The sequence below is a fragment of the Lynx rufus genome, unplaced genomic scaffold (assembly GCF_022079265.1).
Source record: "Lynx rufus isolate CCGP_SWC_20201006 ecotype Redwood Valley unplaced genomic scaffold, mLynRuf1.p SCAF_3, whole genome shotgun sequence".
Classification (NCBI taxonomy): Eukaryota; Metazoa; Chordata; class Mammalia; order Carnivora; family Felidae; genus Lynx; species Lynx rufus.
Window position 1 is genome coordinate 158,238,693 of NW_025814845.1, and position 18,298 is coordinate 158,256,990.

The 18,298-nt window shown below is 39.1% G+C and overlaps 1 protein-coding gene across 1 annotated transcript in view; it reads left to right on the plus strand.

Moving 5' to 3' along the window:
• Nucleotides 1–17,540, plus strand: part of BAG4 (BAG cochaperone 4) — a 31,473-nt gene extending 13,933 nt beyond the window's left edge. The window contains exons 2-5 of the mRNA XM_047090471.1: nt 3,725–3,829; nt 14,597–14,851; nt 15,548–15,802; nt 16,526–17,540. Of these exons, the coding sequence (XP_046946427.1) occupies nt 3,725–3,829; nt 14,597–14,851; nt 15,548–15,802; nt 16,526–17,011 (1,101 nt within the window). The 3' untranslated portion in view covers nt 17,012–17,540. The remainder of the gene's footprint in view (nt 1–3,724; nt 3,830–14,596; nt 14,852–15,547; nt 15,803–16,525) is intronic.
• Nucleotides 17,541–18,298: the final 758 nt, after the last annotated feature.

Consider the following 18,298-nt stretch of genomic DNA (forward strand, 5'->3'; position numbering starts at 1 on the left):
CAGGCTCCAGGTTGGGTTTGGTTTGCTCGTGTGTCTTTTTGTTCTGGGACTGAAGCTGAAATCCCAGCTCCTGTATGGGATATGCTGGTTTCATGGTGGAGGACAGGTATGCAAAAGAGTTGCTAGAGGTTTGCATTAATTCCTAAATCCTTTGTTTGGAAGTGGCACACACACACATATTTGTTTCTTTTGCTTAAATGGTGAAATTACATTTTTAGGGGCACCTGGGTGGCTTAGTCAGTTAAGTGTCCGACTCTTGATTTTGGCTCATGTCATGATCCAGAGGTCATGGGATCAAGCCCTGCATAGAGCTTAGCGCTGAGTGTGGAGCCTGCTTGGGATTCTCTCTCTTCTTCCCTCTCTTCTCCACTCCCCTCTCCCCAAAATAAATAAATAAACTTAAAAAAATGTTAAATTACATTTTAGAATATGTTTATACTTGTACGTCTAATTCAGATCCACTCTACACAATACTTCTGATGTTTCTCCATTTAATATATTATTTTTCTTTTCTAGTGTGAAAATACTGGTTCCCAATACCATTGTTCTATTTATTTCCTCTATTCTGAAATACACACAAATAGTTTAAAAATTAAAATGCTAATATCACTACTGAGAATATTCTACATAAAGTTTAATATTTCTTTGTATTTATTTTGCCTTTAGAATGTATACCACTGAGGCTATCCATTCAGAAACCTGTTCAGGAGTTACTTGAATGAATTATTTTGTGTGTGTGGTTATCCAATTTGTTAGTTTTTTAATTTATTTATTTTTTAATGTTTATTTATTTTAAGAAAGAGAGCACAATAGCATGAGTGGGCGTGAGCAGAGAGGGTGGGAGAAAATCCCAAGCAGGCTCTGTGTCGTGAGCATGGAGCCTGAGCTTGGCCCCAGTCTCACAAACTGAGATCCTGACCTGAGCTGAAATCAAGAGTTGGATGCTTAATGGACTTAGCCACCCAGAAGCTCCAGGAATCAGCTTTTAATAGGACCAGAGGCACTTCCTTCACGCTTTCTGGGAAGACTATGGCAGATAGGGTGCATTCAATTTAGTTAAGTAGGAAGATGGCACTTCTGATTCCTTTTTCCTATTTTTTTTAAGGTGAAATATGAGATAAAGTCAGTTGAAAAATGAGGGATGGGCTAAGAGGATACTGGTAGGTTTTTTTTTTTAATGTTTATTTTTGACAGCAGAGACAGAGCACGAGCGGGGGAGGGGCAGAAAGGAGGGAAGACATAGAATCTGAAGCAGGTGCCAGACTCCAAGCTGTCAGCAGAGAGCTTGATGTGGGGCTCAAACCCACGAACTGTGAGATCATGATCTGAGCTGAAGTCAGGGCTCAACCAACTAAGCCACCCAGGCACCCCAGGCTAAGAGGATATTAGAATTTGAGGGAACAAGAAGAGTGGAACTATTCTGGAGAGTGAGATGAACATTCTAAGGAAGTGTGGTCTCTACTTGAGATTTATGGCCTCTAAATAAGTGAATAAGTGAAACCAGAGCTTGTGTTTCTCCACCAGTATTTAGAGGAAGTGCAGATGCGAAGTCAGTGGACAGTTGAGTTTAGACAGGGCTGGGTTTTTGCAGGGTGAGTGTATCTGAGGGAAGCAGTGGCAAAGGATTAGGTGTTGGTAAGCTGAGGAAGGAAGGAAGTGAGGACCTGGGCAGGGTGAGGGATAGGAGTGTGAAGTAGTGGAAATGTGGGTACCTCAGAGAGTCAGTAGGAGAGAACAGGAACCCGGTTCCTGCTAGAGGAACCTAGTTCTGGAGATTTAGGGATTAGTTCACCACTGCCGGGGTGAGTCAGCTTCAACTCTTGTCTTTTCATCTTTACTCACAATTCATGTTCTTGGTAGAGAGAAATCAGTTAGTCAAATGCTTACCCTTTCACCAGGGGAAGGAAGGGAGGGCATTAATTGGGGGCATCTGCCTGATTAAGAAATTTGGTAGTTAGGATCTGAAGTATGCCTGTGATCTTTTTTTTTTAAATCTTCTCTTCTCTAATTTCTGCATTATGTAAAGGAGATGCTACTTGCCCAGCTTGTATAATGTCTTATGGAAGAGTTTCGTGCTTTGAAAACAAAGCATTATGAAACTGATTAGTGCAGTTAAGCTAAGATGGTGACAATTAAACTCAGTGATTACAACTGCCAGTGAATATCTTTGTGAAACAATTTGAAGATCTTGTTTAAGCTTAAAACTAAAACTATAAAGTTCAAAGGGAAATAACTTCTAGGAACAAGTGTATACATTAAATAGACTCTAACATTTTTTTGAGTTGATCTAGTCTCTTAGAGTTTATTGGCTTATTGCAAATCATTAACTCTTTGAGTTGTAGTGCACAGCTGTAGAGATTAATGTCATAGCTAGATTTTCTTCTTGGAGTGGTAGCTGTTCTGTATCAATTCCTGATGCTGGAGTTAGTTGTAGACTGCCAGCAGAAGGTGTAGCCATATCGGAAAGCAAAGAAATATGAAAAAACTAGTATGGCAGGCAAACGAGTATTGAAGTTGTATGTGTTTGAAGTAAAGTTTAGTGGTAATATTTTCAAGCTTCAAAGTTGTTGAGATAGGCAAATATTACTCTTTAAAAACAATTTTTTTATGTTTATTTTTGAAGGTGAGAGAGCATGAATGGGGGAGGGGCAGAGAGCGAGGAAGACACAGAATCTGAAGTGAGCTCCAGGCTCTGAGCTGTCAGCACAGAGCCTGAACTGCTGTGCTTGAACTCACAAACTGTGAGATCTTGACCTGAGCTGAAGTCAGATGCTTACTGACTGAGCCATTCAGGTGCCCCTGGGCAAATACTATTCTTAACAGTGGCAAAGAACTATATTCTTGTTGTGCTAATTAAATTGGTAGTGATAGGATTGGTGATTGGAGAGGGACAAAGGAATCTAGTATCTGGTTTTGATAATCATCTTAAAATAGTAGATTTCCTTTATATGTCATTTGGTATCATAATGCATAAGAATAGACCTAGAAAGGCAATAATTGCTTTTTCTAGGGCATGTGACTTACAATATAATATTCAAGCATCAATTTAATAATGAGTGATTTTATAGTAAAGTTCTCTTTTTATTTTTTATTGATTTTTTTTATTTTTTAAATATAGTTTATTGTCAAATTGGCTAACATACAGTGTGCTCTTGGTTTTGGGGGTAGATTCCTGTGATTCATCGCTTACATACAATACCCAGTGCTCATCCCAACAAGTGCCCTCCTCAGTGCTCATCACCCATTTTCCCCTGTCCCTCACCCCTCCAGCAACCCTCAGTTTGTTCTCTGTATTTAAGAGTCTCTTACAGTTTGCCTCTCTCCCTCTCTGTTTGTAACTAATAGAGTTGTTTTTTGGTTTTTTTTTTTTTTTTTTTGATTATTCATTTTGGGAGAGAGAGAGAGTCCATGTGCAACTGGGGAGGAGTAGGGAGAGAGAATCCCAAGCAGATTCTATGCTGTCAGCATGGAGCCCTACACAGCATGGAGTCCCATGCAGGGCTTGAACTCATGAACTGTGAGAACCCTGAGATCATGACCTGAGCTGAAACCAAGAGTCGAATGTTGAACCAACTGAGCCATGCAGGTGCCCCATTTTATAGTAGGGTTCTATTGCCTTTGTTTTTGTTTTTGTTTTTTTTTTTTGATAATTATACTTGCCTCTATCAACTTTTCAATATGATGTAAGAATATTATTAAAGGTGACTTTTTTTTCCCTCCTTAGGACCAGCCACCATATCCTAGCTACAATTCTAACTATTGGAATTCTGCACGACCTAGGGCTCCATACCCAAGTACATATCCTGTAAGACCGGAAATGCAAGGCCAGGTATGGTCTAAAATTGCCAGACTTTCTGAATTTTTTCTTAATATACTGATTTTCAAAACATGTGAGATTTCATAATAATGATGTGTGGGTTTTTGTTATTTAATGGACTCTGTCTTCATGTTTTTGTCTCAGAGATAAAGAAATATCTAGGCAAATATTACCCTTAGCAAAAGTAGTTTGAAGCATAATAGATTATTTCTTAGGACCTGGAAACAATAAACATAAAATGTACTTATTTTTCTAAGTTTGACTTTTTTTTTGAAATATAATTGACATGTAATACCATATTAGTTTCAGGTATATAATGTAATGATTTGATATTTGTGTCTATTGTGAAATGATCACTACAATTAAATCTAGTTAACATCTATCACCACATATAGTTACAAATTTTTTCTTCTGATGAGAACTTTAAAAAATTTTTTTAATGTTTATTTATTTTTGAGACAGAGACAGAGTGCAAGCAGGGGAGGGGCAGAGAGAGAGGGAGGCACAGGATCTGAAGCAGGCTCCAGTCTCCGAGCTGTCAGCCCAGAGCTGCATGTGGAGCTTGAACTCACGAACTGCAGGAGATCATGACCTGAGATGAAATCAAGTCAAATGCTTAACTGACTGAGCCCCCCAAGCCCCCCAAGAACTTTTTTTTAATGGTTTTTTTTTTTTTTTTTTTTTTGAGACAGAGAAAAACAGAATGTAAGCAGGGGAGAGGCAGAGACAGAGGGGGACACAGAGTCCCAAAGCAGCTCTAGGCTCTGAGCTGTCAGCACAGAGCCAGACGCAGGGCTCAAATCCACAAACCGTGACCTGAGCGAAGTCAGAAGCTTAACTGACTGAGCCACCCAGGTGCCCCCTGATGAAAACTTTTAAGATTTATTCTGTTGACAGCTTTCAAATATGCAGTACAGTATTAACTATAGTCGCCATGCTGTATCTTACTTACTCATGACTTGCTTATTGTATAGCTGGAAGTTGGAAGTTTGTACCTTTTGACGCCCTTCAGTCATTTGCATCCCTGGCCCCACCTCTAGCAACCATGTCTGTTATCTGAATTTAGGAATTTTTATTTTTTATTAAAAATTTTTTTTTATCTTTATTTATTCTTGAGAGAGAGACAGGGTGTGAGCAGGGGAGGAGCATAGAGAGAGGGAGACACAGAATCTGAAGCAGGCTCCAGGCTGTGAGCTGTCAGCACAGAGTCCCACGCGGGGCTCGAACTCATGAACCACAAGATCATGACCTGAGCTGAAGTTGGACACTCAACCAACTGAGCCACCCAGGAGCCCCGAATTTTTTTTTTTATGATTGCATATGTAAATGTGATCATACGGTGTTTGTCTTTCTCTGTCTGACTTATTTCCATCTGTGTTGTCACAGATGGCAACATTTCCTCCTTTTTTATGGCCGGGTAATAGTAAATTGTTTTTGTATACACCACATTTTCTTTATTCATCCATCAGTAGACGCTTAGGTTGCTTCCATGTCTTGGCTATTGTAAGTAATACTGCAATGAACATGGGGATTCAGATATCTTTTTGAGTTAGTTTTTATTTATTTATTTATTTTTTTATTTAAAAAAAATTTTTTTTTTCAACGTTTATTTATTTTTGGGACAGAGAGAGACAGAGCATGAACGGGGGAGGAGCAGAGAGAGAGGGAGACACAGAATCCGAAACAGGCTCCAGGCTCTGAGCTGTCAGCCCAGAGCCCGACGCGGGGCTCGAACTCCCGGACCGCGAGATCGTGACCTGGCTGAAATCGGACGCTTAACCGACTGCGCCACCCAGGCGCCCCATTGAGTTAGTTTTTTTGTTTCCTTTGGATATATTGCAAATAGGGGCATTACTGGGTCACTCTATTTTTAATTTTTCAAGGAATCTCCAAGCTGTTTTCTTTCCATAGTGGCTATACCAATTCACATTCCCAGCCAACAGTGCACAAGGGTTCCCTTTTCTCCATATCCTCACCAGCACTTATTATTGTCTTGAGAAGAGCCATTTTAACAGGTGTGAGGTGATATCTCATTGCGGTTTTGATTTGTATATCCCTGGTGATTAGTGATGTTGAGCACCTTTCATGTACCTGTATGTCTTCTTTGGGAAAGTATTCAGGTTGTCTGCCTATATTCTAATTGGATTGTTTGTTTTTTTGCTATTGAGTTTTATGAGTTCTTATATATATATATATTAGTTATTAACTCCTTATCGAATACATGATTTGAAAATATTTTCTTCCATTTAGTAGGTTGCCTTTTCATTCTGTTGGTGGTTTCCTTTGCCATGGAGAAGCTTTTTAGTTTGATGTAGTCCCACTTGTTTACCTTTATTTTTGTTGCCTTTGCTTTTGATGTCAAAAAAACTGACCTCTTAGGACAAATATTTAATTTTAAATATTTCAAGTAACTGAAAAAGTACAGAAAATATGTACATCTTTTTTTTAATGTTGATTTATTTTTGAGAGCGAGAGAGAGAGAGCAAGGGAGGGAAAGAGAGAGAGGGAGACAAAGGATCTGAAGCAAGGTCTGCACCAATGCAGGGCTCAAACTCAGGAACTGTGAGATCATGACCTGAGCCGAAGTTGGATGCTTAGCTGACTGAGCCATCCAGGTGCCCCCGTACATCTTTTTATCCAGCACCTAGCTTTGTCAAATTTTTTTAATTAAAAAATTTTTACTGTTTATTTATTTATTAAATGTTTATTTTTGAGAGAGAGAGAGAGAGAGAGAGAGTCAGAGTGTGAGCCAGGGAAGGTCAGAGAGAGAGGGAGACACAGAATCTGAGGCAGGCTCCAGGCTCTGAGCTTTCCGCACAGAGCCCATTATTGGGCTCAAACTCATGAACCGTGAGATAATGACCTGAGTGGAAGTCGGACGTGTAACTGACTGAGCCATCCAGGCGCCCCAAGCTTTGTCAATTTTTAAGTTTGCCACATTTGTTTCAGATTTTTAAAGGGGGGTAAAATAAACCCAGTTGAAGTCACATATAACACTTCTTTCTATTTCCTGAAGTTATATTTTGATCTCATATGTGTTTTTGTGCTTGTACTACTTGTATACACATTTATATAATATTATTTAACTTGTTTTTAAACTTGATATCAGTGGTTTCATACTAGCATTCTCCTGCAGCTTGCTTTTTTACTCAACATTGCTTTCCATTTTTCTATTGGATACATTTGAGGAAAGAACTTTCCTGGAGTATGGAATTGTTGGGGTTTGGTATACATGCTTATTAAATATAGCCAAATTACTTTTCACCATGGTTGTATCATTGTGGAAATGAGGAAATGTTTAAAAAGTTAGTCACCCATAATCTGCCAACCCTAATAAAGCAATAATTGTCACATTTTCTTTTCTATTGAGGTACCATCTTTGCATTAAAAAAATAAAAAAAAATACTTTTTGTAAAAATAAGACTGTAGTATATACAAATTTAAAGCAGTTGCATTTTAGCAGCTTTCAAAGGATCTGAATTTTGGATCCAGGTCAGAATTCTCTGTAAACTGATATTCTCTGCAGAATTAAATTTTCAGATCACCATAAAACATTAATATAATTCTTCTGATAGATTTCAAATAGTCAAATAATATGTTCAATTCTGTTCTGACTTACTGGTGATATGGAGGCTGAAATAATGAAAAGAAGTTTCTTTATGGGGCTGAATAATTAATTCATTAAAAGAATCATGTTCCTGGGGTGGCTGGGTGGCTCAGTCGGTTAAGCGTCCGACTTCGGCTCGGGTCGTGATCTCGCGGTTTGTGAGTTCCAGCCCCGCATCGGGCTCTGTGCTGACAGCTCAGAGCCTGGAGCCTGCTTTGGATTCTGTGTCTCCCTCTCTCGCTGCTCCTCCCCCACTCATCCTCTGTCTCTCTCTCTCTCTCTCTCTCTCTCTCTCTCTCTCCTTCAAAAATAAATAAAAAACATTTAAAATAAAATAAAAAAAAGAATCATGTTCCCTTTTTTTCTCATCAATTTGGTTATATAATCCTTTAAGACTGATTTTGAGCCAGAAGAATTCATTGAAGTTAGAGCAAGATTTGCTTATTTTACTTAAAGAAAATCTAAAAGCAATTGATTTTTCATAATGATTATGTGTAAATCAACTTTAGGATAAGGTTGTAGGAGATCATGGAACACAAAATAAAGAAAAAACCATGTTACTACTTAATTTTTTTTTAATGTTTATTCATTTTTGAGAGACAGAGACAGAGCATGAGCAGGGGAAGGGTAGAGAGAGAGGGAGACACAGAATCCAAAGCAGGCTCCAGGCTCTGAGCTGTCGGCACAGAGCCAGATGCAGGGCTTGAACTCACGAACTGCAAGATCATGACCTAAGCTCAAGTCGGACACTCAACCGACGGAGCCAGCCAGGCACCCCAAAACCATGTTACCTCTTATCACAGACTTGTATTTTACTTCTGTCATCTGCATTCCTGTGACTGAAATTGAGAGGCACACATTGTTATTGCTTAATGTGATATGCTTATGGTTTGGCCATATATCATAAAATTCACCCTTTAAATGTACAATTCAGTTGTTTTTAGTCTACTCACAAGATTGTGCGACTGTCATCACTATCTATTCTAGAATATTTTTATCAGTCCAGTTAGAAACTGTGTACCTATCACCCCATTCTTCTCTCCCCCTAGCACCTGGCAACTTTTAGTATACTTGTTATCTCTATGGATTTGCCTATTCTGGACATGTCATTAAACTGAATCATATAACATATATTCTTAAATGTTTATTAATTTGAGAGACAGAGGGACCGTAAGTAGGGGAAGGGCAGAGAGAGAGGGAGAGAGAGAATCTCAAGTAGGCTCTGTGCTGTGAGCATGGAGCTCAACATGGGGCTTGATCCCACGAACTGTGAGATCATGACCTGAGCTGAAATCAAGAGTCAGATGCTCAACAGACTGAGCCACCCAGGCACCCCAGGAATCGTATCACATTTGATATCTTGTGACTGGCTTTTTTCTTTTAGCATAATGTTCATCCATGTTGTGACAATGTATTGATACTTTGTTCCTGTCTGTGGCCAAGTACTATCCATTCTGTGGATATACCACATTTATTTTATCCATTTATCAGTTGATAGAAATTTGAGTCTTTTTCACTTTTTGGCTGTTATGAATAATGCTGTTATAAACATTTGTTTGCTAATTTTTATGTGGACGTATGTCTTTTCTGTTGGTTATATATGTAGGAGTGGAGCTACTGGGTCATGCGGTAGGTAGTTCTGCTGTGTTTAACACTTTGAGGAACTGGCAAAGTTCTAACAAAAAATACTGAAGTCCTTTGATAGGGTTCTGAATTGAGAAACCATGATACAGAAAGACACTGGTCAGAAATTTCATTTAATTTGAAGGATAACTAGGTTGTAAACTATAGCCTATTAAAAACTGGTCAGGAGCTCCTGTGAGACAAAAATTGGAAAAGTTCTATAAATAGAGGAAGCAACCTGTGGATGATCATAGATTTGTTAGTTCCAAAAATGAGTATTAGAGAAATTCAAGTTGATGTCGACTGCTGAATATTATGACTCTTGGAGCACTTTTGTGGTGAAACTTTCCATGTTTTTCAAGAGAAGCACAATAGGAGGAACTGTGTTGCTGAAAGGTAATCTGTTTTTGCTTGGATTGGGTCTGTTTGCTGTAGAATGGAAAGGGAATCCGCCGAACAGTGTATCGCTGTCCGTGTGAGAGACTTGACCACTTTTCTCCTCTTTGGATTCTACATCTATACAGCAGTCCATCAACTGTGAAATTGACTGTTGGAAGAAGTATTCATATGGGTGATTTTTAGCTTGCAAGGAGACGCCAGATGATGTGATGTTAGTTTGACTTTTGAATGCTAGGTAATATCTGTATTTACATCTAGAACAAGAGTAGCAACTGGGATTTCTGAGTTTCCAGTCTCTTGATTTCTTCTGGAAGCCAGAATGAGACTTTTACAGAAATTTAATAACTGTCAAAGATTTTACTTAATTCTTATAGTTTCTCTTTCAGATTTTATCTGTTGCCGTATCAGCTGACAGTTTTCAAATTGTAACTTCTTTTCCTTAGACACAAGTTTCCCTTCAGTAAAATAGTCTACTTGGACACTGATGAAGTTGCTCTGGTCCTGGCAGCCCGCTGGATTCTAGACACACTTGGGATTTCACGACATTTGTAATAGCATAATTTTTTTTTTTTGCTACAAAAGTAATACAACTTTATTACTAAATATTTGGGAAATAAAGAAAAGGAGGAAAATACTAATTTTGCCATCCTAAAAGATCTATATTTTGGTAAATTTGTTTTTGCATTTTTCCTATTATGTTCACACAGCTTTAAACTTATTGTATATAAACTTTTTTGTATGGCTTTTCATTTATCATATGTACTCTGCATGTTATAGGGTAAAATAAGAGGTGAAGTTTTTTTTTTTTAACATTAAGGAAATTTTCAAACATAATCAAAAGCAATGACAGTAGCCCAATAATCTCTTATGTACTCAGCTTCAGTAAATATCAGTGCACAGACTTCTTGTTTCATCTGTATCCTTGAGTTATTTTGAAGTAAATTCTGGACACCATATTATTTCACTTGTAAATACTTAAGTATATATCTTTAAAATGTAAAGAAGATTTAAAAACATAACAATGTCATTTTTAAAACTTAAAAAAACTAAAAATAATTCTTTAATGTCATTAAATGTCCGGTCAGTCTAACAGTGAATTTTAAGACAATAAAATTCCCTCAATGACTAGCCTGTAATGTACTTAATCATTCCATTATTATAGGAAATTTAGGTTATTTACAGTTTTGTGTGATTATAAATAATGCTGTGTTGAACAAATTCATGCCTATAACTTTCTGTAGTTGAATCTTCTCCTTAGGAAGAATTTCTAGAAGTTGAATAATAGTACAAAAAGCCACATGATGTTTTATCAAGTTTCTAACAGCATACATTGTATTAAGGATTCTATTTTTAGGCACATCTAGGTGGAAGATCTTAACAGCCCTCCAGTGGCTTTAACAAGGGGTGGTTCAGTCATCCCTCTGGTTAGGGAATGCCTTGCTGGATCTTCCAAGCACCTGTCCTTGCATGGAATTTTTTGGCCATGTGGTGATAATACCCTGTCTTTTATCCTCTTGCCATAAAAATATGGCTAAGAGTTTATTTTCTACAGAATTATGATTGTCCTGCCACTTTGATCCATCTCATTTTAAAAAAGAATTATTTTGAGAGACAGAGAGCCACAAGCACAAGCTGGGGAGGGACAGAGAGAGAGGCAGGGAGAGAGAGAGAATCCCAAGTATGCTATGCACTATCAGCGCAGATGTGGGGCTTGAACTCATAAACTGAGATAATGACCTGAGCCAAAATCGAGTTGGGTGCTTAACTGACTGAACGACCCAGATGTCCTGATCCATCTCATTTTTTGATGTGTTAGACTAGAAATCAAATTTGACTATTATTTTTTCGGTTATTAGCAGCTGTCTTTTTAAAAAAAAATTTTTTAATGTTTTCTTTATTTTTGAGACAGAGAGAGACAGAGCATGAACAGGGGACGGGCAGAGAGAGAGGGAGACACAGAATCTGAAGCAGGTTCCAGGCTCTGAGCTGTCAGCACAGAGCCCAGTGCAGGGCTCAAACTCACAAATGGCGAGATCATGACCTGAGCCAAAGTCAGACGCTTAACCAACAGCCACCCAGGCGCCCCAGCTGTCTTTTTTTTTTTTTTTTTTTTAACTGAGGTGTAATTAACATGTAACATGTATTCGTTCTAGATGTACAACATAATGATTCAATATTTGCATACATTGCATAATGATCACCACAGTAAGTCTGGTTAACATCATAGGATTCTTTACTTGTTTTTCTACCCGAAGTGGAAAAGATTATGTAGTCTTAGACAAGTACTGGAAAACTTGATTCTGTGTTTTTAGCATTTAAAAAAGATGAAGCAGAAGTTAATTGAAACATTAAGATAGTCATTTAAATGTAAAGTTTGGCTGTAATTCATTTGGATATCTAACCTAGGATTCTGGGTGCCAATAGTAGTGTGGATGGGTGATTTAAAACTATAGTGAACAGGGCGCCTGACTGGCTCAGTCAGCAGTGCATGAGACTCTTGATCTTGAGGTTCTGAGTTTGAGCCCCACATTGGGTGTAGAGATTACTTAAAAATAAAATCTTAAAAAAAAATGACAGCAACACATGAGGAATTTGCCTCTGTAGTCTTTTTTTTAAACATTTTATTTTTTATAATTTATTTATTGTTTAATTTACATCCAAGTTAGTACCATGTGGTGCAACAATGATTTCAGGAGTAGATTCCTTAATGCCCCTTACCCATTTAGACCATCTCCCTCCCCCCCACCCCACAACCCCTCCGGAAGCCATCTGTTTGTTCTCTATATTTCAGAGTCTTTTATGTTTTGTTCCCCTCCCTGTTTTTATATTATTTTTGCTTCCCTTCCCTTACGTTCATCTGTTTTGTATCTTAAATTCCTCACATGAGTGAAGTCATATACTTGTCTTTCTCTGAGTTATTTCACTTAGCATAATACCCTCCAGTTCCACCCGTGTAGTTGCAAATGGCAAGATTTCATTCTTTTTGATTGCTGAGTATACTCCATTGTGTGTGTGTGTGCGCGCGCACACACACACACACACACACACGCCCCACATCTTCTTTATCCATTCATCCATCGATGGACATTTGGGCTCTTTTCATACTTTGGCTATTGTTGATAGTGCTGCTATAAACATTGGGGTGCTTGTACCCCTTCAAAACAGCATACCTGTATCCCTTGGATAAATACCTAGTAGTGTAATTGCTGGGTCATAGGGTAGTTCTATTTTTAATATTTTGAGGAACCTCCATACTGTTTTCCAGAGTGGCTGCATCAGCTTGCATTCCCACCATCAGTGCAAAAGAGATCCTCTTTCTCCGCATCCTCGCCAACATCTGTTGTCGCCTGAGTTGTTAACCTTAGCCATTCTGACAGGTGTGAGGTGGTATCTCATTATGGTTTTGCTTTGTATCTCTAATGATGAGTGATGTTGAGCATTTTTTCATGTCGGTTGGCCATCTGGATGTCTCCTTTGAGAAGTGTCTATTCATGTCTTTTGCTCATTTCTTCACTGGATTATTTTTTGGGTGTTGAGTTTGATAAATTCTTTATAGATTTTGGATACTAACCCTTTATCTGATACGTCATTTGCAAATATCTTCTCCCATTCTGTCGGCTGCCTTTTAGTTTTGCTGATTGTTTCCTTCACTGTGCAGAAGCTTTTCTTTTTTGGTGAGGTCCCAATAGTTCATTGCAGCCTGTTGTTATTTACTTGGGAAGCAGAGTGGGATAGTACAAAGAACGTGGGCTTTTCATGGGCTTTGTACTTTTCAGATCTGGGTTCATTTCTTGATATTGCCATAATAGTAATAACAACAATGATATTATAAATAATTACTATCTATTGAGCATACCGAGTGCCAGACCCTGTGCTAAGCATTTATATATATCAGCTCATTTAATTTTCACAGTAGTCCTACCAGGTAAGTTTATGATTTCCATTTTTCTGGTAGAGAAAAGCTCAGAGAGATTAAACACAAAGCCTATGGCAGAGCTTGGTCTCTCTAGTCTTCTTTTTTTTTAATGTTTATTTTTATTTTTTTTAATGTTTATTTATTCTGGAGACAGCAAGAGACAGTGCAAGTGGAGGAGGGGCAGAGAGCAACGGAGACACAGAATCTGAAGCAGGCTCCAGGCTCTGAGCTGTCAGCAGAGAGCCTGATGTGGGGCTTGAACTCACGAACCACGAGATCATGACCTGAGCCATGCATCCAACTTTGGATGCTTAACTAACTGAGCCACCCAGGCGCCCTGCTTTAATGTTTATTTATTTTTTTTATTTTTTATTTTTTTTAAATTTTTTTTCAACGTTTATTTATTTTTGGGACAGAGAGAGACAGAGCATGAACGGGGGAGGGGCAGAGAGAGAGGGAGACACAGAATCGGAAACAGGCTCCAGGCTCTGAGCCATCAGCCCAGAGCCCGACGCGGGGCTCGAACTCACGGACCGCGAGATCGTGACCTGGCTGAAGTCGGATGCTTAACCGACTGCGCCACCCAGGCGCCCCTAATGTTTATTTTTAAAAGAGAGACAGACACAGACATACAGACATAGCATGAGTGGGGGAGAGTCAGAGAGAGAGGGAGACACAGAATCTGAAGCAGGCTCCAGGCTCCAAGCTGTCAGCAGAGAGCCTGATGTGGGGCTTGAACCCACAAACTGTGAGATCATGACCTGAGCTGAAGTCGGATGCTTAGCCAACTAAGCCACCCAGGTGCTCCTCTAGGCTTCTCTTTTAGTTGTACCCTGGTTATTTTTTTCTGTGACTAGCCATTATCTTAGGTCTCCCAGGACCCCTCTCTAGGTGGCAGGCACAGGTTCTCCACTGTCAGTTGTAATTGTTAGGTATACTTACGGAAGTGTTTGGGAAGCACAGCCCTGAGGCCTTCACTTCCTCATTCATCACAATATACCCTGTCATTGCTACAACACAGACTCTACAGTGATAATCTGAGTTTAATATATGGTATATGGCCATAATACATGAGAGAAAGAATGCTTCACAGATTGCTTAGGCAGTTCATATTTTCATTAGTTACTGACCTTTGTCCCTTCCCAAACTTCTCAAAGTTGGGTATTAGGTCAGAGCACTTCAGTTCTTCTACTCAGTCACTTTTTTTTCTTTTTTTTTTTTTTTTTTTTAACAGAGTTTGAATTCTTATACAAATGGAGCATATGGTCCACCATACCCTCCTGGCCCTGGGGCGAATACTGCATCCTACTCTGGGGCTTATTACACACCTGGATATACTCAGACCAGTTACTCCCCAGAGGTTCCAAGCACTTACCGTTCACCTGGCAACAGCCCAGCCCCAGTCTCTCGTTGGCTGTATCCTCAGCAGGACTGCCAGACTGAAGCACCCTCTCTTCGGGGGCAGGTTCCAGGATATCCTGCTTCACAGGTAAGCAGTTATCTGTTGGGTTTTTATTTGTTTAATATTCTATGAGTGATACCATGTTTGTTTCTCTGTCCCTTCAAGGGGAGTTCTGATACATCTTAATTTGTTATTCCTTATAGCATATGGGTCCACTTATTTCTCGTATCTTGGGACAGATTTATGCTATAATTTAGCCATTGAATTTTAACCCTTCTTCCTTCTGAGTTTGATTGCCTCTAAATCTGCCCCTGGTATCTTCAGAATGAAGCTTTTTTTTTTTTTTTTTTTTTTTTTTAATTTTTTTTTTTTTTCAACGTTTATTTATTTTTGGGACAGAGAGAGACAGAGCATGAACGGGGGAGGGGCAGAGCAAGAGGGAGACACAGAATCGGAAACAGGCTCCAGGCTCTGAGCCATCAGCCCAGAGCCCGACGCGGGGCTCGAACTCCCGGACCGCGAGATCGTGACCTGGCTGAAGTCGGACGCTTAACCGACTGCGCCACCCAGGCGCCCCAGAATGAAGCTTTTTTTGGGCGTGAAGAAATGACTGCAACTGATTAGAGATGCTACCACTTAGCCTGGTAGCAGCCAAAGTACATCTGTTAAGGAGAGAGGAAGCATCTCAATCTGTTGATACTAGAGTTATTTTCATTACTTCGTTCAGGTTTTTTTGTTTTTGTTTTTAGCAGTGACCAGCATATTTCCTTCCTTTCAATCTAGAACCCTGGAATGACCCTGCCCCATTATCCTTATGGGGATGGTAATCGTAGTGTTCCACAACCAGGACCAACTGTACGACAACAGGAGGACTCATGGGCTTCTCCTGGTGCTTATGGAATGGGAACCCGTTACCCCTGGCCTTCAGCTGCGCCCTCAGCACCACCTGGGAATCTCTACATGAGTGAGAGTACTTCATCATGGCCCAGCAGCAGCTCTCCTCAGTCCCCTCACTCACCACCACCCCAGCAGCCCAAGGTAGGAGGCCTTCTAAACATTGTTCTTTTCATGTTTGGGTAATTGAAAAGGCACAACATGAAACTTTCCTGCGTTGGTGTGTATTAAATGGGGACTAATTGCAAAAAGTTGGTGATTACTACCTATAGCTTTAGCCCAGTTTCTTCCTCTTTTTTTTAATACACTTTATTTTTTAGAGCAGTTATAGGTTCGCATCTTTTTTGTAAAAGACAGAAAAACGCTCATTTACTGTTTGTTGTAATGCTATCTGAATGTTAAACAAAATCAAAGATTGCATTTTATTATCTCAGTACACAGAAGACGATATCAATGTGAAATTGTATAAACCACAGACATAAACATCATCTGTCTGTGGCTAGATTCCTATTTAAGGTCTGTCTTAGGTTTTAACTCTTCAGAGGAAGACTATCTAATTCCTATTTATTAAGTCACTGGGTGGATTGTGAGGTGGAAAGGAGCGATTGTGAGGTGTTCATGAGGATGAACACTTCAGGGTAGATTCATTATACTCAGGAATTCTCTGCCTTTTACTTGACAGAGCACTCCTTTTGTCTTTTTAGGGTTGTGTTTTCCTCAAATTGTTAAGGAGGGATGCCTAGTTTTTTTAGTGGGGACTCTTTTCATGTACTTCACGGTCTGGTGAAAGATGTTGGCTAACCACTCTGATGTTGATGGATTGCCATTAAAACAGCTTTTTTCCCCTCTTTGCTCTCCCACTCCAAGGACTCCTCCTACACCTATAGCCAATCAGATCAAGGCATGAACCGGCACAACTTTCCTTGCAATGTCCATCAGTACGAGTCCTCGGGAACAATGAACAATGATAATTCAGATCTTTTGGATTCCCAAGTCCAGTACAGTGCTGAGCCTCAGCTTTATGGTAATGCCACCAATGAACACCCCAGCAATCAAGATCAAAGTGATAATCTTCCTGAAGAGTGTCTATCTTCAGATGAAGGTACTCCCCCAAGTATTAAAAAAATCATACATGTGCTGGAGAAGGTCCAGTATCTTGAGCAAGAAGTAGAAGAATTCGTAGGAAAAAAGACAGACAAAGCATACTGGCTTCTGGAAGAAATGCTAACTAAGGAACTTTTGGAACTGGATTCAGTTGAGACTGGGGGCCAGGACTCTGTCCGGCAGGCCAGGAAAGAGGCTGTTTGTAAAATCCAGGCCATACTGGAAAAATTGGAAAAAAAAGGATTATGAAGGACTTAGAACAAAGGGGAAGCCTGTTACTAACTTGACCAAAGAACTCTTGATTTTGGTTAATTAACCCTCTTTTTGAAATGCTTGTTGGTGACAAGAAGCAATACATTCCAACTTTCCTTTGATTAAAACTTGAAAAACTGGTAAAGGACTTGAAAGAACATTTTAGTTATGAGTTGTTTTCAGTTTTCAGACCAATGAATGTAATAGGAAACTGTGGAGTTACCATTATTGCCAAGTAGACTCACTCCTTAAGAAATTTGTGGATATCTACAAGCTGCTTCTTATCAGCAGGAGGGAAACATGCTTTATGTAACAGGCTTATCAAAAACCTACCAGATGAGACTGGATATAATCTGAGGCAAACAGGCTCTGTTTTTTAAAACATCTGGATTACTTGTCACATTTTTGTACATTGTGACTGCTTTCAACATACACTTCATGTGTAAATTACAGCTTGGACTTTAGCCTTCTTGGACCTCTGTTTTGTTTTGTTATTTGCAGTTCATAAATATAGTATTATTCTCTACTTCTTGGTACATTTTGTAGTAATATGTTTAATATAATTATTCAAGAGACTATATTGGTAGCCCGATAGTATGGCAATTCTGAATGAATTTCTATCTTTGCACCACTTGAACATATTGCAATGTGTATTGAGTTCCTGAGGTATCTTGTCTCCTTTTTTGTATAGATCTTTAGGGTAGAGTTTTACCACTCCTACTTTTCATGTTAATAGTGGAAGGCGAATTGGGAGATGGCAGGGGCATAAGAATGAGATGTTTGTGGCCATTTTCTTTTTTGCTTTTTTATTATATTTGGATGAAGATCCACCTTAAAATTTCCTTAATCCCCTCCTGCCCCCCCCCATCGTCTTTTCACTACTGCTGCTTCCATGTAGAGCATTTTGATAGGGATGAAAAATTAAATGCCACAGTGAGTAGAAATAACTGCAAAAGTAATAAATGTGACCATCTGGAAATGTGCTTCTCCATCTAAAATACTAGGTTCACCATCAAGATCCCTATGGGCAGATTTCACCTCAGTTGACAGTCAAAAACAGTAAGGATAAAAAAGGATTCATGCTCAGGGAATGAATCAGCCATAGCTAGAGTGGGAAATTTTCTTTTAAAGGCATATTTGATGTTTACCTTTATTTCCTTAAATTGTTTTATAAAAAAAGATGTTTATTACCATTAATAACAGTCATTTCAGAGACAGAGTTAAGAAAGTGATATTGAAAGGGTCTTAGCTGGGCTTGCTTGGGTAGCTTCATGCTATGGTATG